General features: G+C 32.8%; 1 protein-coding gene across 1 annotated transcript; it reads right to left on the bottom strand.

The window, feature by feature from the left end:
• Positions 1-15: 15 nt before the first annotated feature.
• Positions 16-24,500, bottom strand: LOC127698223 (uncharacterized protein C5orf34 homolog). The gene is made up of 13 exons (XM_052201580.1): positions 24,429-24,500; positions 19,547-19,722; positions 17,668-17,807; positions 11,882-12,737; positions 11,085-11,319; positions 10,044-10,161; positions 9,349-9,440; positions 7,433-7,496; positions 4,085-4,282; positions 2,858-2,991; positions 2,453-2,554; positions 1,984-2,024; positions 16-583 (listed from the first exon to the last, which is right to left on the bottom strand). Exons 2-13 carry the CDS (start codon positions 19,689-19,691, stop codon positions 234-236), a joined length of 2,475 nt encoding a protein of 824 aa, XP_052057540.1. The 5' UTR covers positions 19,692-19,722; positions 24,429-24,500; the 3' UTR covers positions 16-233.
• Positions 24,501-26,257: the final 1,757 nt, after the last annotated feature.

Raw genomic sequence — 26,257 nt, forward strand, 5'->3', positions numbered from 1 at the left:
GAATATATAAAGCAATTCTTTCAATTTCAATTTTTTAATCAAACATAACTTGCACAATTTGTATAAATAAAGATTCTTCAATAAATTTTGCTTATATAATATAAATGATATTTTCTGTTTCCATTATTTCTGACAAAAGCAAGCAATTAATTTCAATTGTTATGCTAAATGTTTTCCTGTTGTAGGTCAGATAATGAATCTAAACATTAGAGCCAGAAGAATGTATTGCATTATCAAGATTTTACCCCTTTCTTTTCTATAATTTCATCAATGTCTTTGATAGCACTAGATGTCCTTAATAATGCTTCCCTAACAGAATTAAAGCCTCTAATTATCTCTAATTCTTTAGACGGATCATCTCTATGTCCATAACGTTTAGTCTTTAGAATTGGCACTTCATCACTTTTAAAATGATCACCTCCTGTACAATATGTTTGACTAGAATAATTTTGAGTGTTTCCCGAAGCTTTGTGTCCACATTGTTCAAGCATGATATTTCCTGCAAAAGGTTCTTGCATTTCTGAAAATCTTGCGTCTTTCTGCTGCTCCATACCCGGGTTTGCCAAAGAATTGTCTGCAAGGTCTTAAAAAGTGAAGGAAAAATGCATGTATACACGCTTAGATATCTTGCCTGTTTAAGTGAATATGTTTGAACTATATATTGCAAGTATTTGATATCAAGCTCTTACTACATGTATTAGGAAAACTTTACATTGATCAAAGAAACGTGAAAATGGAGTCAAAAAAGAGGGGCGAAAGATACCAGAGGGACAGTCAAACTCATAGATCGAAAATAAACTGACAACGCCATGGCTAAAAAATAAAAAGACAAACAGACAAATAATAGTACATAAGACACAACATAGAAAACTAAAGACTAAACAACACGAACCCCACCAAAAACTGGGGGTGATCTGGTGACTGGAGTCAAGAAATCTTTTAGATTGGCGACCATATAACTTTTTATTGTATCTTAAAATTGTATCTTAGATGGCAATCATATCACATTTCTTTATTTTTGTATTTAAACCTTACAAAGATTTAACATAACAGATATGTACCGATTATCAGGTTGTCTGCATATGGTTATCGTAAAATATCAGCTGTGAGTCACAATATGAAGCTTTTTGTCGAGTGAGCACAGCGAAATATCAAAAAGGCTTCATATTGTGTTGAGCAGCTGATATTTTACAATATCAATATGCAGACAACCAGATAATCGATTTATCCAGTTGTATTTGCATATTTTGCATGATAAAAACAAGTGTTTTCTTTGTTTCACCAGCAAACCAGAAAATGACGTGATAAGTTGGGGTCAAACTTATCAACATTGGTCATATATTATGACGTCATTGATATGTCCGGGTAAAAGTTATTGAGGCCGGGTCAATGTATTTGCCGTCACAAAGCTGATATATGCAAATTTATTAAGACCTGAGCAGAGTGATATAGAGAGGGGGATGATTGATAAAATGGTATCTTAGATGGCAACCATATCACATTTCTTTATTTTTGTATTTAAACCTTACAAGGATTTTACATAACAAATATAATTGTATACATAGATGGCAACCATATCACATTTCTTTATTTTTGTATTTAAACTCTACAAGGATTGTACACAACAAATATAATTGTATCAATAGATGGCAACCATATCACATATGTTTATTTTTGTATTTAAACTTTACAAGGATTTAACACAACAGGTATAATTGAATCTAAAAAAACTAACCTAGGCCCTAAAAGTTAATCAGGATCACTCAACTGTATAAATGACAAATACGTTGATCTCAGACCTGCCTAATTTTTTTAAACCCCTGGCTGGAATTTATGATTCCTTATACTTTTCTCATTGCATAAAATTAAATTCAAATAAAATCATCCTGTGTTCACATTACATTTCAATTATTGAATTTTTTTTACTAAATACCTGCTTCTATGTTAGTTCATCTATCAAAAACATTGCAAATTAAAGGATACAATTAAAGCACTTTATTTTCTGTAGTTCCTTGGTAACCATTCTGAAAAATACACATTGTATAATATAACTGTCTATTGTATATTTATTCAGTAACATGGTTTTCAATATGCATGAGGTACTATTTTAGGTAACTTACCTTTTTTTTTATATTGATTGCTAAATCTCAGATTAAGAAAATAAATAGTTCAGGTCTTCCAATTTAATGCAACTAAAAATATACCATGTCAATGAAGGCTTGTCTGGAAAATATATATTTCTAAAAAAAAAAGCTTTTGGTGAACTATGAAATACTTGTCTAAGTAACATATTCTCATATTGTAGAAGATTAAAAGAAAATTGAAGAGCTATGACAATAGGCCAGAGACAATCAATAATTGGTATTAAGGCAGAAATGAATACAAAATGTACACAGTAATCATCTATTTGGACAGATGCTCTACCAATTTTTTCACAGGAGAAGTTACTTACAATGCAGCATCATCTGGCTGATTCCAATTCTGATAGAATATTTTTCTCTGTGTAGGGGAACTGTTTACCCAGGCAGCCCATTCTAAAGCAGCATCAGTATACCTTTAGTTTAATAACAAAAATCATTAAACAGTTAATGTCATATTATAAGACACCATGGTTACTTTACTCAATATTATCAAAAGAACAAAACAATAATTAAAAACATATAATTTCTCTGAATATAAAATGTAAATTTGTGTATAATTATTGAAACTATTCATTGTTAAAGAATAAATCTTAACTTTCTAAATTTATATGAAACATTGAACTTTAAAAAGGGAAGACCTTTTAAAACTCATTTCTTTTACCCACAAATATAAACTTGTCAACAAAGCTTAATTTTTAGCTTATTATGATACTAACTTGCTATAAATCCCTGGCTGTTTACTGTCCACTATCTGGTACTGTCCATTAGTCAACAGTAGTTTACATAACCCCTGTTTACCTCTACACTCCAGACTACTCTGCTGTTCGAGCTGTTGTTGTAAAATAGCTTTCTGAAATCCAAGTCAAATGAATATAGTAGTTACAGTAACATTCCTATCTTTTAATAAGACTGAAGAATGTAAAGATTCAGTTGCTATATTTTAAACAAAGGTTGATTGGCTGACTATGAATGGACGGACTGACAAAGGTATACCATGATGTCCCATGAATGGGCGTATAAAAATCACAGTGTGAACACAAAACACAAAAATCAGCTATCATATGATTATCAAATGGAAAATCATATTGTGTGAACAGAACACGGTAAGATTTACCTGGGAGACAGTATCAAATTGATTGGAAAATTGTAAGACAAAAAAAACAAAAAAAATCAAGCTTTATTTCCTTTTAAATGTATCTATGAGAGTTATGCATAATGAGTATAAAAGATTGCACAATGATTTTATAACGGTAAGTTTAAATGGGTTGTGTAACAATTGTTGTTATTAGGTTTAAGGTCAGTATATAAGGTAACTGCACAGATTTCAAATCACAGAGGATTGAGTAGAGACCAAACCAGCACTTATGTTTAGTTTAATTTTTGTTATACAAAATGTTTTTGTATCTTTGTTTCATATTATTTATGTATCTTAAACATGTCTTTTCTATTTTGTAGATTGTTTTGAATAATATAGAACATGTTCAGGATTCTGCCATGCTGTTTCTTTTGTGTTGATATGAACTTTATAGTTTAGTTTGATGGGCTTTGAGGCAGAGGAGATATTTTGTATTTGAAAATGTTTTGAGCTGGTCACTGCACAATTCAATACCAAAACATTGTGTTTGTTTCATTGTATTTAGTAAGAAAAGTGTAAATAATTGCATGGGCTCAATTACGTTCACATTGTTTCAAAATAGCTGGAGCATTTTAGCACATAAACAATTTATGTAAGTGAATTTAAACAAAGTTTGTTCTAGTGCATCTTCCTGTATAGTTCACATTCATGCTAAATGTAAGCATTAACCTGATGACCTGATATCTTGCATTTTGTTGGGTAAAATATTAATTTTTATTCTGTGTTGGGCAAGGTTGTTTATTTTCAGTTATTACCAGGCCAGAATATATTCATTTTCAAAATCAGCCTGCAAACAAAAATGGCATACCTCTTCAGCATTACTGCTGTGTTCTATACATCCGATTATTCTTTTTGTAAAGTCACATGACATATCTAATGATGTCCTGTCTTCAAACAATATTCTGATATGTCCATTGGAGAATGCAGAGAATCGCCCATGACCAGGTACACTAACCTCTTCTAGAAGACTTGATGCTAAAGGTTCCATCAAAATGTTATTCTTATACTGCAAAAGATGACAGTGACTTAAGTGTAGCCATAACTAACAATTTTCTATTTATAACCTTGGTGGCATGTTAGTTGGAATGAAGGATCATCAGACATATTTATAAACTAGTTTATCCAGGGATGATTGTGGCTCAGTTTTGGTTCCAATTGGGTCGAGTGTTTTCAGCAGAGAATATTCTTTTAAATGTTAAAATGACAGATGCCAAGTAATGGCAAAAACTCACAAGGCCCTATGGACCAGGTGAGCTAAAAGGTGCTCCAGAAGAGAAAGCAGTTCCTTCATTTTACAATATTTCACACACTAACAAATCCAACAAAAACTTAATTTCACTTGAAGATCTCAAGAAAAGTAAATACTTTTTGCCTCTTATATTACACATTTGACCTTAGCAACAAGAAACCCACTAAATTACAATAATGCACTCAAATATTCTATAACTGTAAATATTCTTCCTGCTTCTTCTTCTTCAAAACGAGATCCTAAGCAATAATGTAGAGCACTACCCTTGCCCAATGAGATATTTACATATGACAATGGAATTGATCATTCAAAGTATTTTCTTAAAAAAATAGACAATTCTAAACAAATTGTTAATTCCCTTCATTACATCTTAACGTGACAAAATTAACTTTTTTCTCACATCTTCTAATTCAGCTTGAGTGTTCTTACTTTTTTCCAGTAAAATCATTTTTGACAATTTTCAAAATTAACAAGTGAAACTGCGAGCTACTGCTCACTGATGATACCCCTGCCCAAATATTTCGGTAAACAGTAAGTTGTTGAGTGATGGATATGAAAACACATCACACAGTAAAACATGCTCATATGATGCAATATTCCAATTTCTGAAATCCCTGCATTGAAGTTCCTTAGAAAGTGCAATGAAAACTTGATCCAATGCCATAATTTATTAGAATATATAAGTATTTGGTAAACAGGAAGTTGTTGAGTTAAGAATCTGAAAATGCATTAACCCTTAAAGCATGCTCACATGAAGATTGATACATTACTACATGTATTATGTTTAAGAATACAAAACTATTTGGTAAACAGGAAGTAAACAGGAAGTTGTTGTGTGGTACAGGCCACAATGAATAAGTTGGTACATAAAATTAATGTGGAGTCCTGTGTACTTCAAATAAATTCCATAAATACATCAAACTACTTTTGTAAAAACATTTAACAGATTTAAAATGAATGGAGAATGTGTCTATGGGCCACAGATGCCCCCGCTTGTAAATATGGATGAGTCAACTTCCACATACAGATGCAGGATTCAAGTAGTTAAGACCGTTTTGTGATTATAAGCAAGTTTCATAACATTTGGTCGAGGCAAACTAAAGTTAGAGATTGGAAAGGACAGATTTAGCAATTTTTCCATTTATAAAGGGGCATTACTCAAGAACGGTAAAAGTGATGCCACCTAATTTCAAACTTGATCTGTGTTTTGTGGAAATAAGCATTGTGTATAAGTTTAATAACATTTGGTTGAGGCAAACTAAAGTCAGAAAACGGAAACGAACAAGAGGCTCTCAAGAGCCTGAATCGCTCACCTGTATTTCAGAGGAGAAGATTTTTAAATGTTAGCAAACTTGATGAACAAATTGTGTAAAATTGTCTTTAAAGGGCAATAACTCCTTAAGGGGTCAATTGACAATTACGTCATATTAACTTTTTTGTAGATCTTACTTTGCTGAACATAATTGCTGCTTACAGTTTATATATATCTATAATAATATTCAAAATAATAACAAAAAACTGCAAAATTTTGTTAAAACTACCAATTCGGTGGCAGCAACCCAACAATGGGTTGTTCGATTCGTCTGAAAATTTCAGGGCCGATAGATCTTGACCAATTTAACAATTTTACCCCTGTCACATTTGCTCTAAAAGATTTAGTTTTTGAGATATAAGCCAAAAACTGCATTTGACCCTTATGTTTTATTTTTAGCCATGGCGGCCATGTTTGTCGATGGATACAAACTTTGGATACAATTTATTAACAAGATACCCTAAGGAACATTTAGTTAAAGTTTGAAGGTAATTGGCCCAGTAGTTTCAGAGAAGAAGATTTTTAAATGTTAGCAAACTTGATGAACAAATTGTGTAAAATTGTCTTTAAAGGGCAATAACTCCTTAAGGGTCAATTGACAATTATGGTCATATTAACTTTTTTGTAGATCTTACTTTGCTGAACATTATTGCTGCTTACAGTTTATATATATCTATAATGATATTCAAAATAATAACAAAAAACTGCAAAATTTTGTTAAAACTACCAATTCGGTGGCAGCAACCCAACAATGGGTTGTTCGATTCGTCTGAAAATTTCAGAGCTAATAGATCTTGACCAATTGAACAAATTAACCCCACGTCAGATTTGCTCTAAAAGCTTTAGTTTTTGAGATATAAGCCAAAAACTGCATTTGACCCCTATGTACTATTTTTAGCCATGGCGGCCATGTTTGTCGATGGATCAAAACATCGGATACAATTATAAACTAGATACCCTAAGGAACATTCAGTTAAAGTTTGAAGGTATTTGGCCCAATAGTTTCAGAGAAGAAGATTTTTTAAATAGTTTACGACGACAGACGACGCCGACGACAACGACAGACGACGGACGCCAAGTGATGGCATAGCTCACATGGGGCCCTTTGGGCCCTGGTGAGCTAAAACTTCAACAATTTTTATGTTTATAAAGGGGCATAACTCATGAACTGAAAAAGCGATGCCACCAAATTTCTAACTTGATCTGTGTTTTGTTGTAATAAGCAATGTTTATATGTTTTATAACATTTGGTTGAGGCAAACTAAAAGTTAGAGAACAGAAACCAGTTTTAGGGACGTATGGATGGAAGGGATGGATGGGACGGACGGGACTGACAAGGGTACACTTAATGCCCCCTCCGCTACAGCGGGGGTATAATAAAAAAAAAGGGTTTAGACTTGCCTGAAATTTCTTATACTTGAGTCAAGTATGGTTTATTCTATATTGTAGATTTACTAATATGTAACTAACATTCTAATAATGTAGTAGCCAAGTAAATTTGAGTTTTTATCATATATATTCTCTTTGTTATAGGAAATTTATGAGTATGAGTTCTCTTTAGCATGCATGAATAGTTTAAGTTCTAATAAACATACTTTCCAGCAGCATACACTTTTGTTTGTTAATGTCTTGTCTTCTTGATGAGTCTGTAGCAAGAACCTACAAAAATTAGACACAAATCTGAATAAAATGCTCCGCTGGGCGCAGCTTGATACGACCGCAGAGGTCGAACCCTGAACAGTTGGGGCAAGTATGGACACAACATTCAAGCTTGATACAGCACTGAATTTGGATTGTGATTAAATACTTGACACAGCATAGGTTTCTGACACAGATTGAATGTGGTCTAAGAACTTAAAATTTTTAATTTACCTATTCAAACCATATCATTATTATTTGCTTTTATATATAAATCAGAAATAACCAATTTAAAATGGAAAATTTTAAAGAAAAAAAAAGGAAAAAAAGGAAAAAAAAGTCCCTCCCCCAAATTTTTTGAACCCCCCTATGATTAATCACCCCCAAACTCAATCCCAGCCTTCCCTTTGTGGTATGGTACCTTGCAGTACAATTTCAGAGAGATCCATACACTTGAACACAAGTTATTGTCTGGAAACTAGAAAAATGCTTGTTTTTAGGCCCCTTTTTGGCCCCTAACTCCTAAACATTTAGGACAATTACCCCCAAACTCAAACCCAGCTTTCCCTTTGTGATATGGAACCTTGTAGTACAATTTCATAAAGATCCGTACACTAACACACAAGTTATTGTCCTGAAACTAGAAATTTGTTTGTTTTTGCCCTTTTTTGGCCCCTAATTCCTAAAATTTGGAGGCAGTTACCCCAAAAATCAATCTCAGACTTCCCTTTCTGGTATGGTACCTTGCAGTACAATTTCAGAGAGATCCATACACTTGAACACAAGTTATTGTCTGGAAGTTACAAAAATGCTTATTTTTGGCCCCTTTTTGGCCCCTTATACCTTAACGTTTTAGCCAATTACCCCCAAACTCAATTCCAGCTTTCCCTTTGTGATATGGAACCTTGTAGTACAATTTCAGAAAGATCCATACACTTACACACAAGTTATTGTCATGAAACTAGAAAAATGCTTGTTTTTTGCCCCTTTTTTGGCCCCTTATTCCTAAAATTTTGAGGCAATTACCCCCAAAATCAATCCCAGCATTCCCTTTGTGATATGGAACCTTGTGGTACAATGTCAGAGAGATCCATACTCTAACACACAAGTTATGTCTGGAAGTTACAAAAATGCTTATTTTTGGCCCCTAATTCCTTAACTGTTCGTACAATAACCCCCAAAATCAATTCCAACCTTTCTTTTGTGGTATTGAACCTTATGGTAAAATTTCATAGAGATCCATTCACTTAAACTAAAGTTAGAGTGCGACAACGACGATGATGACGCCAACGTCATACCAATATATACGACCGCAAATTTTTTTGCTGTCGTATAAAAACATACTGAAACAAAACATGAAATTTGTAATATTAACTGTACAAAATTGATCTTTACAGCTCAAGGCATTTTAGGTCAAGGTAAAGAAAATGGGTAATGTCACAGACTTTTGTACGAGTTTGCATACAACTTGGAGATACTGGACATAGTTGCATGTCTATAAATTGTGATTTCAATTTTCCTTCATTTACCTGATTACAGTTCTAAGTAGAACCATTATCATTATCATCATTATTGTAGGGTTAAAAATACTAAATTTAGAAATTTCCAATAATATTAAGAAATCCTTATTTTTCTAAAAAAATTTCTATTAATATGTGATTTTTCAAAAAATGCATCATGCTGCCTTCAATATATCCAAAAATAATAATTCACAGATGAATAAATTTTTCACAAGGTCTGATAAATAAAGGCAACAGTAGTATACCGCTGTTCAAAAGACATAAAACTGAATTATATACAAGTAAATAAATAATTTTTTACAATTTCTCATTGTTCTGTCATATAATTAGTGATCATTTGTTATATTACTGACCTGCTTGCTCTCTTTATTAACTTTTCAATACAGTATGGGGCTGATCTTGGTGTAGGAGGCAATGCCTTTATAGAATATGTTCTTTCATCTATCTGTGACAAATATATTCATATATTATATACAACTTCTCTTTTTCACTCATATATAAAGGAAAAGTGTTGTGTTTTGAATAAAAAAAGACAATCAACAGATGAGGATTAGGTTCCACACAAGATCCCCTGTTTGGTCCAGCATTTGGGCACAGCCTGGCAAGAGGCCTAGGAGGAGAGAAAAGAATGAGAGAAAAAAAGGAGAGAAAAGTCATCCTAAAAAAACAATTACAGTGTCTAACATGTCAAAAATACACTAATCCTACACTCACACACACACACACACACAGAAAACTTCTATATGGTAACTCCTTTCATTTTCTGCTTAAGCCAAGGTGGAAAAAACTCAGGTGCTCCAGAAAGGTTGATTTGTTTATGCAAGTCTATTCACTGCACAATCATTGGAAATGTTAAAATACTTGTAAAACCATTTTTTTTTCCTCAATTAAAATCTTTAAATTGACAGAAATACAAGCCAATGAATTCAAGATGTAAACTCTTGTAAAGAGCAAGTTAGACAAATGTTGGCTTTCAACTTATTTCTTATTATATGGCATAATCTGTATGTCTTTCTTCTACACGTAGAACACCATTTGACTTACTTACCTGATTACCCCTTGGAATAATATGTCTGTAAAAATGTCCACTCAATCCTTGAGACAGTATAACACTACCATCTCCAGGGTAAATCTCTACAAATTTGGTTGACGTCAATCGAACTATTCTGTAATTAGTACAGAAGATGCTTTTAATGATGTTATATAAATAACTTTTATTTGCATTATTACTGTAGGTTGATACAAAAATGCATATAGAGTATGGCAAATATTAAAGTGTCATGTTCTAGAAATTATTAAAGGACATAGCAGTTGAAGTCATTCAAAAGGAAACTACAGAAGAGCCAAATACTACGACCAGTAATTTAATGGGACTTTCAATATGGGACAGGCTCCATCAAAATACAGTAAGTTCTTAATCCTCCACAAGTTATGAAGGGAGGGCACTAAAATAAATCTATTGTGGGTGGCTGCATTTTCTTTAGAATTTTGTAAGATTAGAAGTTACAGGAAAATTCTATATCATGGGTGGTTGCGGTCTTAAAAAAGAATGCCTCACATGCCCCTATGCATTTAATGCTGGAACAACTTACAGTTGATAACATATAAAATGCAACTTAACAATGTTTACTGCTTTGTAATGTTGAGAAATGTTTACAATAAGGTCTATGTTTATAAACAAAATGATGTAGGAAATTAACATAGAATTTCTAGACTACATGTGTGTGTATATCCTGAAATATTACGCAGATGGCCAACAATCTTTTTGATAGTTCATAGTGAAACATATCAAAACTTTTTGAAGGCAAATATTTGATTGGATGTTGAAAGGTCATCCGACTATGACCCCTTATGGGATATCTTCAGATCCTTAAAAGAGTAGCTAGCAAATTTAACAGCAAAATGAGTGAAAGATCTGATATTAATAAAATTGTCTAGATCCTTAAGTGTGAATTTGAATATATTAATATTACTTTATATGCATGTTTTATTTGTTAACTTTCAATGTCAGTGAGTTAAATCATTTGTTCCTTTTAAATAAAAGGAGCTGGTTTTATGATTAGTAGTGGATTTGGTAAGTATGATTCACCTGAAAACTATCCCATCAATTAACACAACCTTCAGTTTTCCTTTACTTAGAGCAGTAATATTCTCTATCATATCTCTGTCACTGTCATGTACATATTTGGTGTATTGTTTGTGTAGATGTTGTCCTGGGCAAGTGATTGGCAAGGATACAGGAAGTGGTGCCATACAGTAGTTCTCTGGAGTTATCATCTTTGGAATACCTCTAGGTCTCTGTGTTATATGAACCGATGTTGTTGCTTTAAATCAAATAATGTACAATTAATCATCTTAATAATAAAGCTAGTTTTATATTTAGAGAGTTAATGAGTATATATTTAGAGAGTTAATGAGTATATATTTAGAGAGTTAATGAGTATATATTTAGAGAGTTAATGAGTATATACTTAAAAACAGATGTTGTGAGTCAGTGTCAATTAAATCTTTAGTCATCAAAGATCATCTAAAGGTCAACCTAATTTTTGTCTATAAGCACTATTGAATTAAACAAAAAAAAAAAGCTTCCTTAATTTGCTTATAAATTTAACAGTACATGTAGTATCATGTTTGAAAATATTGAAAAATCACATGTCAATTATTTGCAGTACATTTTCATTTTTGTAAGAAAGTTAAGTATATTTTTTTGTATTTATCAAGTTTTTTATCACTATAAATAAGTATGAAATATCAAAAACCTTTTAAGTAAAGGAACTGGTCAATCTAGCTGCTTCTAAAAATATGAAAATAAAATAAAATGCAATGTTCAAAAATGATTTAACAAAATACTAAAACATGATTCTAACTTCAACATGTATAACCTACAAGAGTACTTCTCTAGTTCATCTTTATTGTCTATAACAGCTCTTGCCAAATTCAAAACATGATTCCAAGAAACTGGACACTCTTCACAAGAATAATGCCTTGAAATCCATGTATATAATATCTGAGAACTTGATTGGCCATCAATACTTCCTGCTTGACTTGTATCTGATCCACCTGAATCAATAGATGTCCAATGTACATGCCTTCCATTAATTGGCTGATTATAATGTTTCGATTTAGTAGATAAATTATCTTCCTTTGCATCACAACTCATATTGTTAACTGCTTCTGTCTTTATATTTCCAATTTCCCCTTTTGGTGCAAATTGCAAAAAAGAACCATCTAAGGATTCAAGAACTTCTGTGTGTTTTTGAACAATATTTGTTGGCGTTGAGTATCTATTTATATCTGTGTTGCTATCATTGGTAGGAGATGAGTCTCTACTCATTTGGGTACTAGCTAAACTGATTGGAGATAAATTCAAGTTATTTCTTAACATATCAGCTCTATCAGGACTTCCAGTGTTTTGAATCATGCCTTTCTCAGAATGTGTAGTATATTTCATCACTTCTGCAGAATTATGGTATTTATCAGGCTCCTGTTCATACTTTTTCAAACCGCCTATAGATGCTGATTTTGTCTGTTGGTGTTTAATAGTGTGTAACTTTTGCCTTGGTGAATCAGGACTTACACCACATAAATAACACACAGTAAAATCTTGTTTATGAGGTGACAACACAATACTAGCATATTCATCTTCAGATATAAGTCTCACACCTCCATCCATCATGTATTCAAAATTGGAATGTTCTGTGCCTTTTGGCCATGCTACATCTGTTATTTTGGCATATAAAGCCTGAAAGTTAAAATAAAATAAATGTGGATAGTGTCCACATGTGGACACAGATGATGCCCCCACTTGCATTTCATATAGTTATAAAGGGACATAACTGAAGAACGGTAAAAGTGACGCTACCAAATTTAAACTTGATCTGAGTTTTGTGTGTAAGTCTCATAACATTTGGTTGAGGCTAACTTAAGTAGAGAACAGAAACTAAAAATTCAGCAATTTTTCTATTTGTAAACACACATAACTCTAGAACCGTTGTGTATAAGTTTTATAACCATATATAACATTTGGTTGAAACCAACTAAAGTTAAAGAACGGAAACGAAAAATTCAGCAATTTTTATGTTTATAAAGGGACATAACTCAAGAATGGTAAAAGTGTTGCCACCAAATTTTGTACTAAATCTGTATTATGTAGTAATAAGCATTGTGTATAAGTTTCATAACATTTGGTTGAGGCAAACTAAAGTTAGAAAACAGAAACAAAAAATTTGTACTTGATCTTAGTTTTGTGGTAATGAATATTGTGTATAGGTTTCATAATGTTTTGTTGGGGCAAACTTAAGTTACAGAATGGAAACTAAAAATTTTGCAATTTTTCCATTTATAAAGGGGCATAACTCTCGAACTGTTAAAGTGATGCCACCAAAATTCATACTTGATCTGTGTTTTGTGGTAATAAGCATTGTGTATAAGTTTTATAACATTTGGTTGAGGCAAACTCAAGTAAGAGAACGGAAACCAATTTTGGGACGTACGTTCATACGTACGTACGTACGTACATTCAGATGGACAAGGGTAAAACTTAATGCCCCCACCGCTACGGCGGTGGCATAAAAAAAGGAGAATGTGTCCATTTGACATGGATGATGCCCCCACTTGCATATATCGTTATAAAGGGACTTAACTCCAGAACATTAAAAGTGACACACCCAAATTGTAACTTGATCTGAGTTTTGTGGTAAAAAGCATTGTGAATAAGTTTCATAACATTTGGTTGAGGCAAACTAAAGTTAGAGAACGGAAACTAATTTTGGACATACGTACGGACGGAAAAGGGTAACACTAAATGCCCCATATGTTGTGGTGGGGGCATAAAAAAGGTTAATTATTTTCTATAGTCAGCTTGCAGTATATATTCATATATTTATACAAAGAAGAGATGACATTCATGTGAATGCTAAGTAGTTTTTCAGATAAAAGACTAGCTCTGTCAATACGACACTTTGGCTACTACCTGCCTCCCCCAACATGCAAGTTAAATGTTGGATAAGAGTATGATTCTAGCTTCTAAACAAATAAGAGGGTGCATGTTTTAATGCACTGTCTTCTTAATTGATCATAAATGAATCATGACTGTAGGTTCAGGGCCAAATAATCTCCATGGAAATGAGATATGCCAATACTATTGTAATTACATCTGCATGCCAAATATCATTTACTTAATATAGAGGGTCCCCTACTGAACTAATTAAAAACTTTTAACTACAATGTATGCAATAATTCCAGTCAATGTACCATGACTCAGTGGGAAATCTAGTGACAAAATATTACCTCCCCTGTAAATATTGAAAACTAGATCTTCTCAATGTTTGTCCCATTTTAGCAAGGATGCTATCAATTATGGATTCACGTTCTGGTAAATAGTTAAAATAGAAATAAGTTGAAATAAAAACAAAGTTTCCATTCAATGTTATCATTTCCCTCCTTAAGTTGCAAACGACGAGTACAGCAGGCTATAGAAGCTTGATGTAAAACTGGTTTAAAATGCCTGGAGTACCAACTTCAATTTATTTTTCTACTGGCTGTATATCTTTCTGGAACATGCTAATTATCCGAATATATATACAGCTAGATCAGAGAAAGTCAGGGAAAAAAATTCCAAAGGAATCGATTGATATGCAGCAAAGATTGGCACTTTTGAAATTAAGTTACTAAGCAAATTCAAACGGACCTTATCTCGAGGTAAACATTGAATGTGAAAAGATCGAGAAGACCGCAAATAAATGCACAAAAATCGAGACGATCTTTTCTTAAAATTGTATAAAAAATAGCAGAAAGATACCTACTTTATAAAAATAGTTATTAGGCAGTTAAGCTGCCTTATGCGAGCACCCTAGATTTGTGTTCTACCCAATAGATGCTGAAATACGTGCCATTGTTATTATTTAGCTGGCTATTATGTTATTTATAACTAATTGGACATTTTTTAAAACTTTTATTTCTGGAATACAAAAAATATGACCAGAAAAACCTTAAGAGATCGTCAACTACCCAAAACTTTTGAAGTTGCACATAGGAAGTAGTGCTCAATAGAAATCCGTACGTAGTTTATTATCCCCTGTGCTTTTGGCTAAGATGTCAAAGAACAATTGTATGAAATATTTCATCGCCGAAAATCGGTAATTACAAGTCGTTTATATTTCCCAAATGGCAAAATGTGCAGGAATATTGTTCATGTACAACAAATCTCTATGATAGAGGAAATAAAGTTATATAAGTGGGCGGTAATTTTTAACTTATCTTGCCAAATAAGGTAGTTGTTATTTTATGAATGAAACGAGGTCATGAAACAGATGCGGAAATCGACGTTGATGGGATGTTTTAAATAATGTGGACAACTTGTCCCCGAAACAAGTCGGACCGAATCCACTCAAACCGTCTAAGAAGACAACTTTGACGTTTGTCAGATTTACTTAGGGTTACATAAAATATTAGACTAACATGTCTAGCGGAGCCATTAATTGTGCATTGGGGTCTATTTAGGGGTATTTGGAGGGGCCAGAAGAAGGGAGGGGTTTACTATAGAACCCTATGGGATTTTATTTTTTTTAATTTTCAAATGACTATTTCTCGAAAACAGTAAGTGATAGACACATGCAGTCTTCAATAATGAGCACAGGACAATACAAAAAATCAACCAAAATATAGGGTGAGTCCCTGGGGGTCATCCCAACCCCCTTCAATTTGAAAATGTACTTTTATCTTGTAAACCTTAGCGATCCCCACCCCTAAATAATATATATACTTGTATGGGAAAATAAAAGCAATCAAATGAAAATAATTTGGGGGAGTCCCCGGTGTCATCCCACCCCCTCCTGTTTGAGAACTTGGAAATGGTCGAGATCCCCACCCCTAAACCATATATATTCATGCATGGGACAATAAATTTAATCAAATGAAATATAGGGGGAGTCCCTGGGGTCACCCCACCCCTCCTGTTTGAGAACTTGTAAACAGTCGAGATCCCCACCCCTAAACCATATATATTCATGTATGGGACAATATAACAAATCAAATGAAATATACGGGGAGTTCCTCGGGTCACCCCACCCCTTCCTGTTTGAGAACTTGGAAATGGTCGAGATCCCCACCCCTAAACCATATATATTCATGTATGGGACAATAAAACAAATCAAATGAAATATAGGAGGAGTCCATAGGGACACCCCACCCCCTCTTGTTTGAGAACTTGTAAACAGTCAAGATGCCCACCCCTAAACCATATATATTCATGTATGGGACAATATAACAAATCAAATGAAATATTTGGGGAGTTCCTGGGTTTACCCCACCCCCTCCTGTTTGAGAACTTGGAAATGGTCGAGATCCCCACTCCTAAACCATATGTATTCATGTATGGGACAATATAACAAATCAAATGAAATATAGGGGGAGTCCCTGGGGTCTACCCACCCCTCCTGTTTGAGAACTTGTAAACGGTCGAGATACCCACACCTAAACCATATTTATTCCATATTTACTTTAATTATTTATTAAATTATTTCTGGGCCTATAATAATTTTCATTTATGGCTCATTTTAAAGAAAACATATAAATCTTTTAAGCAGTGTAAAGCCCAAGAATGTTTGACCAACTGTTTTATAATCACCTGTCATTTTATTCCAAACTTGGTATGGAGTAACATAATGCACTTGGGGGTGAAGATGGGGTTCATTTACATTGATATATGAGTTGCTTTTGAAAACCTTAATGAAATATTAATTAATTTGCCTTAATAATCAATTCATTTAATGAACATAAATGTACAATATACGAATGTTTAATGTTTGTTCTTTGAATGCTCCATGCATACAGTACAATAAGTGATTATCCTGTGTAGATAATACTTAGAACAGATATCAATTAACACAGAGTACTGTAATAATATATATTTAATGAGGCGGGTTGCTGGTTAAGAGAGTTAATTATCATACAACCATATTGGCATAATTTCTTGAATGAACTGTGTGGATGAGGAAGTATTTTTTGTTTTAACATATGCCTATTTTTAGCAATGTTGGCTAACCATAATTCGCCAAAAAGATAAAAACTTATCTATTTTAAGTAATGGTCAAGGTTTAATAGCTTCTATCAATCAGACTTTTTTATTTAATCTCTTTTTTTTCTATTTTTTTTATGATACGATTATCAAAATTAACAGAAGTGAGAGGCATCACCTATAATTCTTGGGAAAAGGTCACAGTTACAACATTTCTACATGACTTGTTAGAATTTTAAATGGAATTTACAGAAGAATTTCTATCCATAATTCTAACTGAATCATTAATTAGGTACCAACTGGCCTATCAAAATGTTTTTCTGAATTTATTATTAAATCGATTTTTTATTTATCATTTGCCAAAAGCTGTTCTATTTGTAATACCTTTGGCAACATTGGTTAGTTGCAATCCTCATCATTAATAAACTACTATGGTCTTACAGGTGAAATATGGTCCAAAATGACCAAGTAGTTTCAAAGAGGAAGATTTTTCTAAGATATACTTTGAAAAGTATTTATCATGTTTATAGGAGGCTTCCTCTAACATGAACTGGTGTCAAGAATCCAATCGTTGTTACCATCAAATTATGTGAAATGTGATATAAGCTAACACAGCCTTGTCATGTTTGTGTGTAAAATGAATTAATCAAATTACCATAATCTGGTCATCTTCTATAAGGGAATGACATACAAATGGTCTCTCCGCAAATCTATTTCTGAAGTCCAAAGCCTGTAACACTTTCTGTCTATAATCACTTGTTACAAACTCACATCTCTGACCAATAGTCTTCATACCTTTAAAGTATATTAAATAAAAAAGAAATTTATAGGAAAGATTTGCATGGGATTATGAAATAAACAAACTGCCCACATTCTATCATATAAAGAATACCTTATTTTGGGAAACCAGTCTTTTAATCCTATTCATTTCAGATACCAAAAGAGCTAGGTTAAATTTCATTATCACCAGCTGGGGGAAAAATCTAAATAATTCTAAAGGTTAACTAAGTTAATAACTCTAACAGTATAAATGTTTGTCAAAATGGAACTTGACCTGTATTTCATAATCCATGATATTGAGTTCACAGTTCAAAAGATTTGGTGGAGTGATACTTTAAATATCTTCCTGAATTTGTTTTTTAACAGGAAGATATTTAAAGTAAGATATATAAGGGACATAACTCTTGATTGGTAAATGTCAATATTCATCAAAATTGAAATTGACCTGTAGTTAATGATCCATGACATTGACTTCAATAGATTAAGTCCTGTGGTACTTTAATTGAAAATTGAAAAAAAAAGTTTGGCAACTTAGGGGCATAGCTTTTTTAATTGGCAAATGTCAAAACCATTGTATTCATACTTGACCTGTATCTATGACATTTTGTTCAAATTTCAAAAGATTTGGTCAGGTGGTACTTTAATATCATCAAGAAACTGAAGAAAACCCAAACTTTAAGGCAACTTAGGGCATTTATAACTATTGAACAGTATAAAAAGTCAAAACCATTAAAATCTAAAATATTTTATGGTCAATGACAATGTATTTAAGTTGCAAAATTTTTTTGCGAAGATGTATAATCAATTTTATCCAGAACTGAAGAAAACCCATTTTTTCAGGAAAGTAAGGGCCATAACGCTTGAACAATACATGTCAAAACCATCAATATCGAACTTGACTTGTAATGTTAGGTTCAATTAAAAAAATTTGGTGAAATTGGTATTTTCATTCCAAAACTTCGTTCATTTCTGTATATCATATTTGTTTTTCGTTTATTGTATTGTGCATAAATCAGGATGTTAGTTTTCTAGTTTGAATTGGTTTAATATATTTTTCATTTCAGGGCCTTTTATAGCTTGTTATGCGGTATAAGTTTTTCTCATTGTTGAAGGCCATACAGTGACCTACAGTTGCTAACGTCATTTGGTTTCTGGTGGAGAGTTGTCTCATTGGCAATCATCTTCAAATTCTTATTTCTATATTGTTATGGATGGACAGATGAACAAATGGATGTGTGCATCACTGTATACACCCTCTTTGAGGCGGCGTATAAATATGATAAATATCATCCAGTTGATTTAATATAGACGTCATAAAACATACAGCATTTAATATAAGTACATGTACCATCAGGATGTAGGACCATAAGTGTTCATAACTGTATAGCAATACATATTGTTAGGGTTTTATAACAAAATCAATATTAGTACTGATAAAAATAATATTCAAAGATCTTATTACAGTGTTAAATTGATAACCTTACAGAATAAGATTATTCAAAGAACAATATCAAGTTTATATTAATTGTAACTTTATTTACAGGATCTATAAACATCAACACCATACATGCCATAGTCCAGTGCATATTATCTATTCAAGGTGATAATAACCTGATGCCAATTGATCCTCTTTTGGTGGTGTCATACATTCTTTAGATGTATTAATCATGGCCTACACTATATTTATCAAAGAAACCTTTTTGGACAATTGCAAGAGCAAAGCAGGGTACTTTTACATCTAACATGATGCATACCATGTGCAGGATGGATCAGCTGTCCTGGACTTTCATGATGGACAAATGTTGAGCCACAAGGGGAAAGCTGTAAACATGACTGGTCAGAATATCTCACTTCAACAGCATCATCTGTAAACAGTGTCATTAACACAGGAGCTGCCATCCTTTAATCATTTATATTGGACAGACCTTTACTGAAAATGAACAAAATATAGTACAAGAACATATATACATGTAAAAGCAGACTAAAATCTCACAGCCAGCTGGCTTACTCATTTCATTGACAGATATAACATGTATAAAGCAGTCCAACTCATAAAATAGAATCAACATTCATATTACCTTATGTTTTATAAGCCTCTATTAGTGATGTTCCTGTTACCATGGTTATCGAATATAACCAAAAAACGACCAATTATTGTATTTTCGAATAAACCATAATCAATAATCGATAAAAGTCACAGGCGCTTGGGTATATGATACAGATATTTTTTTGGGATTTTTTTTTGTTGTTGATTAAAATATTTAATTTTCTATATTTATACTACATATCTATCACTACTGCGCATGTCTCACCTAGTTTCGAGTGATTTTACCAACTCTTGAGACAACCCCCATTAATTTCTTAGTGTGGATAGTAAAAATGGGGGTTGTCTCAAGAAAATTGAATATTTAAAAAAAAATATCTGTATCATATACTGATATACCCAAGCGCCTGTGATAAAAGTTAAAAAAAAAAATCTACACGAGTTATTTTTTTATGGAAACATTTTGAGACCTTTTGAAAATGTAAAGACTGCCTCTAAACACCCATAACATATCTATTTTGTACATACACATTAATGAGACTTGTATAGGGTATATTGGGATACGGGATGTTTGCCATTTTAATTTTAGGGAGATGGGATATTTGTCCTAAAATTAAATGGGATATGGGATATTGAATTTTGAACATGAAAAATAATGTGGAATTTAAAAGTTAAGTCCAGAAATATTTACATCTCACTTGATAAAATTGCCAAAACTAATTTACTAGAAAAGGTCATTTTAGTGCTTTGTTGATTTTCATTACATCATAATTCCAGACAAATGAAAGCAACGGCAGGAAGAGTTATTGGTGTGCAACTTCTTGTTTATAGCATATTTGTGCATAACCACTTTATATACACACTGTATCAACAGACATTAAAAAGGGGGATTTTTTGCTTACCATGAAATTGATGATACATTTATATACAATGAGATTCATAGAAATGGTACAATTGATTGTTAGAAAGTTCATGGCATTTCTCCAGTTACAACAACAGATGAACATAGAATAACCGCTTTAAGGATATATTTCTTAGATATTGATAACAAAACAGTAAAGGAAATAAATGTAGAGACCAAAGTTGTCAAACGATTGGCAGATACAGGTAGAGCTGGAAGTGAAGATGGATGTCAAACGACTGCTCAATTTCAGCAACCTACTTCTATGTGTTCAGAGATGAATCCTGTTTGTATGTGATACTGCTGTTGGTCAAGTGAAAACGATAACCCCTAGCAGTAGTTTACTCATATATTTAGAAATTTTACACAAACTCTTGTCAACATTTTGGTTTACTAAAGACAAACAGAACTTCTCAATAGATGATGCTATTTCAAGACTAGCTGACATTGATGACTTTCTTTGTCTTTGTGACATTGAGATTAAAACAATGACATCAGAAAACCATGCTCTTCAAAGTCCAGATGGTGCAAATTCAATGCAGACGAAACATGACATTTCACAGTTAATCACTGCGTTGAAAAAAAGTCTTAGGGATGTTGTGAATGAAACACAACCTTTATTCAAGGCAAAATTCTCGACGAAAAGTACATCCACAACCATTGTTGAAAATCTTTTCTATGAGATGAGAGCAATTGATGACACACCAGTAATGATACAATTCGCTCGCAAATTTTCAAATTGTGTACAAGAACTATTTAAAAAAAATTACACAGATGTGTTTCTTGTATTATACTAGTGAGTATTCACATTATGAAAATTTTTCAAGTTATTGCTTGAATTATCATTCTCTTGAGGAAATGTCTCATCCCAAAGAAGTAAAACTTTCAGACACAAAAATAAATGCAATGAGAGATAGAAAGTAGAAAATGGACAGTGTGTTCGCCAGTTAACGATAAGAAACATGAGCACCAAAGACCACGCAGGAACTTTTCTTTTGCATTGTTATATAAGGAACTACCTCCAGATGTTCATGAGCTAGATGTACATATACCAGAAACTGTAGGTTCTACAGTTGAAATCCAGGAAATCAGAAATGTAATCTACAGCAAGGGATCAACAGTAGGTGTTTTTAAACGTGATATCAAAGGTCTACCATCTAGTCCTTTTTACATTGTCATCACATCAGATTGCTATAAAATGCCTGATGCCAAATTTTTGGGAAAGTGGTTTGCTCAGGACAAAATTCCCCCTCTTGATTTCGTTGAGTGTACTATGCAGAAACATCAGAAACATTTATAGTAGAGAGTGTTATTGAAATTTACTATTAGATGACTTTCAAGCTGAAGACGATGGGATAGTAATTTATGCGACTGTCATACAAGTGAGAGGTTTAGCTAGCTATAAAACCAGGTTTAATCCACCATTTTCTACATAAGAAAATGACTGTATCAAGTCAGGAATATGACAGTTGTTATCCATTCGTTTGATGTGTTTGAGCTTTTGATTTTGCCATTTGATTAGGGACTTTCCATTTTGAATTTTCCTCTGAGTTCAGTATTTTTGTGATTTTACTTTTTATGAAGATTCCTTTATGCTTGCATGACAAAAGTGTGTATAGCTTTGAATATAGTTTACTCTGGCACAAATATCGATTTTGTCATCAGCAAATTAAAACATAACTAAATTTGTATTCTTTTCAAACGGTGTTTGGGATGTATAAATACACATCCACTTTCATTTTCTATATAGAGATTACTCTATCTATATATAAAATTATACATATTTATTAAAAGGTTAACTCCTAACTATCCTACTGCCTGTCGATACTTCTACTTTGGCAGTGCACAAGCCATGTCTTCTTTGACTGTCCATGATAGTAAAACACTAAATCCTTGGGATGTGTTTTTAAATTAGTTGATTTTAGTCTGTTTTTGGCTTTTAACTAGCTTTCTGTAACTGCCAGTACGCTCAAATCGTACTTTAGTGTTAATTTAACCTGTTGATACAAGTTGTATATACGTGTTCAGTGTGACGATAAATTTTCACTTTTGTTCTCGTACTATGAATAACAAAATTATCTATTTTGTATTAAAAAATATTTCCGTACTCCATGTATACCTTACAACAAAATTATTTTAATCTACTTGTGTACGTTATTTTATTTTGCGGCATTTTATCCAAGGTTATGGTTGTCTTTCTGTTATTGGTTTACATCTAACCCCCTTGTTTTTATTAATTTTGTATTTACATTGTGTCGTAGATCATGTAGATCAAATTTATTCGTTCAATGTATATAGATATAAGATGTGGTATGAGTGCCAATGAGACAACTCTCCATCCAAGTCAAAATTTATAAAAGTAAACCACTATGTTCACTTGTTTTAATATATCTTTTGATTGAGTTAAGCCATTTCAATTGATATTTCATGGTGTGTCTTTCTATGTTGTGATGTTACACTATTGTTTCAGGGTAGGGTGAAGGTTGGCGCCTATTAAAACGTTTCAACCCGCTGCATTTGTTTGCACCTGCCCTAAGTCAGGAACCTGATGTTCAGTGGTTGTCGTTTGTTGATGTGGTTCAAAAGTGTTTCTTGTTTTTTATATAAATTAGACAGTTGGTTTTCCTGTTTGAACTGTTTCACACTATTCATTTTTGGGGCCCTGTATAGCTTGCTGTTGGTGTGAGCCAAGGCTCTATGTTGAAGGCCGTACTTTGACCTATAATGGTTTACTTTTACAAATTGTGACTTGGATGGAGAGTTGTCTCATCAGAACTCATACCACATCTTCTTATATCTATATAAGATCAGATATGAATTATGTCACATTACAAGAAGAGGTGGAGATGGATTTAGAGGAGGCATCTGAAACCAATGTTGACCCTTTACACACGAGAGGAAAGAGGAAGCGAAAATCTCTATCTGACACTGCCTTCATATTTTACTGATTTAGTGATAATTACTTTTAAATAACATGCCTATATCAACATACACCTTATCGCTATTCCCGGCTGACCCGAGAATCTGTCCCGCTTGAACTTTTGACGTCATACAAAAATCACTTTTCCATTGTGGCGACAGATATTTTGTATTGTGACGTCAAAAATTTACGGGAACCTGTGTGATGTCCAGTAATGGTGGACAAATAGCGATAAGGTGTATTAACTTTTTATGTATCCACTGACGTTACAAACGTTACAAACGCTTAATTATATATTGGCTATTCCAAAGACATGTAGATTCAAATTTAAAGGCCTCTGGTTAATTCTGAATGATTAACTTTTCTCTGTGAAAAAGCTAATATCCTTACTACAACATGTATTTACGAATGTTGTATACAAAAATTGGTTTGGGAATGAATTAATGATTTTTTGGGATATTTGTAATATAATATAATAGTTTTAGGGATACGGGATATTTGTAAAAAAAAAAATACTTATTGGGATATTATGGGTAAATATTATAGGGATATGGGATATTGGGACAAAAACTTAAAGGGATATGGGATATTGATACCCCCCTTAAACAAGCCTCATTAATTATTTTAAATTGAAAAGGGGATAATTTTTCAACAATTTTCCAGATCGAGCTAAATTCATTGCCAAAACTGCAGATTTACAAAATCTTCAAGAAGCTCTTCGTGTTTATACGTATTTTGATTACAGTAACAAAAAACAACTGATAAACTTACACTCTGTTACACTGTAGATCCAGAATCAAGTTATCTGTTATGTTTACTAAAGTTTATGTTTTCCGCCATCTTCAAAACGAAACAAGCAATAACTTGTGCATTGAATTTGGCCAATCATTACAGATATTTTTCAGTTCGGGTTTCTCCGGTAAATATATTACTCGGACCAAAAATGAAAATGAAACTAGAAAACAAGTAACATAATGTCACATGAAACTAGAAAACAAGTAACATAATGTCACATTTAGAACAAAACAACATTTTATATAATCTACAACATGGCTTCAGAAAAAACCGATCTTGTGAATCAAAATTAATTGACTTCATTCAAGAACTGTCATCTAGTAATGGTGGTGGTGGGGGGGGGGGGGGGGGGGGGGGGGGGTCAGTAATAATAGTAACATTCAAATTGACCTTATCATTATGGACTTTGCTAAAGCGTTTGATAAAGTTCCTCACCAACGATTACTTTACAAACTTCAATACTATGGTATAAGGAAAAATACACTTAAATGGATCCAAGCTTTTTTATCCGATAGAACACAAACAGTTGTAATAAATGGTATTTCTTCTACATCAGTGCCAGTTACATCTGGAGTCCCACAGGGTACTGTACTGGGCCCCATATTATTTCTCATTTACATTAATGACTTCTCTGAATATTTAACACATAGCAAATTAAGACTCTTTACTGATGACAGCATCATATATAGAGAAATCAAATCTCAATCAGACTGTGATAAATTACAAGAAGATCTTAACGCTGCAGCAAAGTGGGAAGCAGATTGGCTTATGGCTTTCCACCCTGATAAATGTACTAAACTTTCAATTTCACATAAAAAGAAACCATATTTACATGATTACATCCTTCATAGTCACATTCTTGAATCTGTTACATCTGCTAAATATCTGGGCGTTACTCTACAATCAAATCTTAAATGGAACCTACATTATGACAACATTATCTCAAACTGCAATAAATCTTTTGCATTCCTTAAAAGAAATTTAAAAATATCAAACACAGACATTAAATCAAGGGCATATCAAGCAATAGTCAGACCTAAATTAGAATACAGCTGCAGTTTATGGGACCCTCACACAAAAGATGCTACCCAAAACATAGAACTGGTTCAAAGAAGAGCAACTAGGTACATTTGTAACAACTACCATAACACCAGTAGCGTTACAAATATGATGAATAATTTAAAACTACCAACATTAGCTGAACGCCGCCTTAAAACACGTCTTATTATATTTTACAAAGTAATTCACGGCCTCATTGCCATACCATCTGAAATTTTAATACCAACAGACAGTAGAACAAGACAAAACCATCCAAATACTTATAGACATATACGAACCACAAAGGAAACATATAAGTGGTCATTTTTCCCACACACCATCATACAATGGAACATGCTACCTATAGCCACAGTACAGTCAACCACAGTTGACAGTTTCAGAGCACACCTTACACAAGGTGTTCTCTGCCAACTGATTTAAATTTTTGTATATAATTTTTATTTTAATCACTAGTTTTTGTAATATACATGCACAAATTGTCAAATTTGTATATATTTTTTTTGTTCTTTGGCATCTTCAAGAAAATTAAATTTTAACACGCATGCGCAACAACAAGTAATCTTCAGTATCCTGAAGTTTTGTTGTATAACTGAAGAAGAAGAAGAAGAACTATTTTGATCTCTGAATACGGTAAACCACAAAGATATTAAAAAAAAAGAAGTTGCACGGTACTTTGTAAGTTGTGTAGAACAATAAAGGGAAATAATGTGCAAATCTAAAACTCGTCTTATCCACATGCGCTTGGG

The sequence above is a fragment of the Mytilus californianus genome, unplaced genomic scaffold, assembly GCF_021869535.1.
Source record: "Mytilus californianus isolate M0D057914Y unplaced genomic scaffold, xbMytCali1.0.p SCAF_4, whole genome shotgun sequence".
Lineage (NCBI taxonomy): Eukaryota > Metazoa > Mollusca > Bivalvia > Mytilida > Mytilidae > Mytilus > Mytilus californianus.

Coding starts and splice junctions, on each gene's coding strand:
- LOC127698223 (XM_052201580.1), bottom strand. CDS start 19,691: ATGGCAGCTCCTGTGTTAATGACACTGTTTACAGATGATGCTGTTGAA. Junction 2,992..4,084: donor ACAGCAGTAATGCTGAAGAG/GTATGCCATTTT, acceptor CTTGGATTTCAG/AAAGCTATTTTACAACAACA. Junction 584..1,983: donor GAAAATAAAGTGCTTTAATT/GTATCCTTTAAT, acceptor TCACTTTTTAAG/ACCTTGCAGACAATTCTTTG.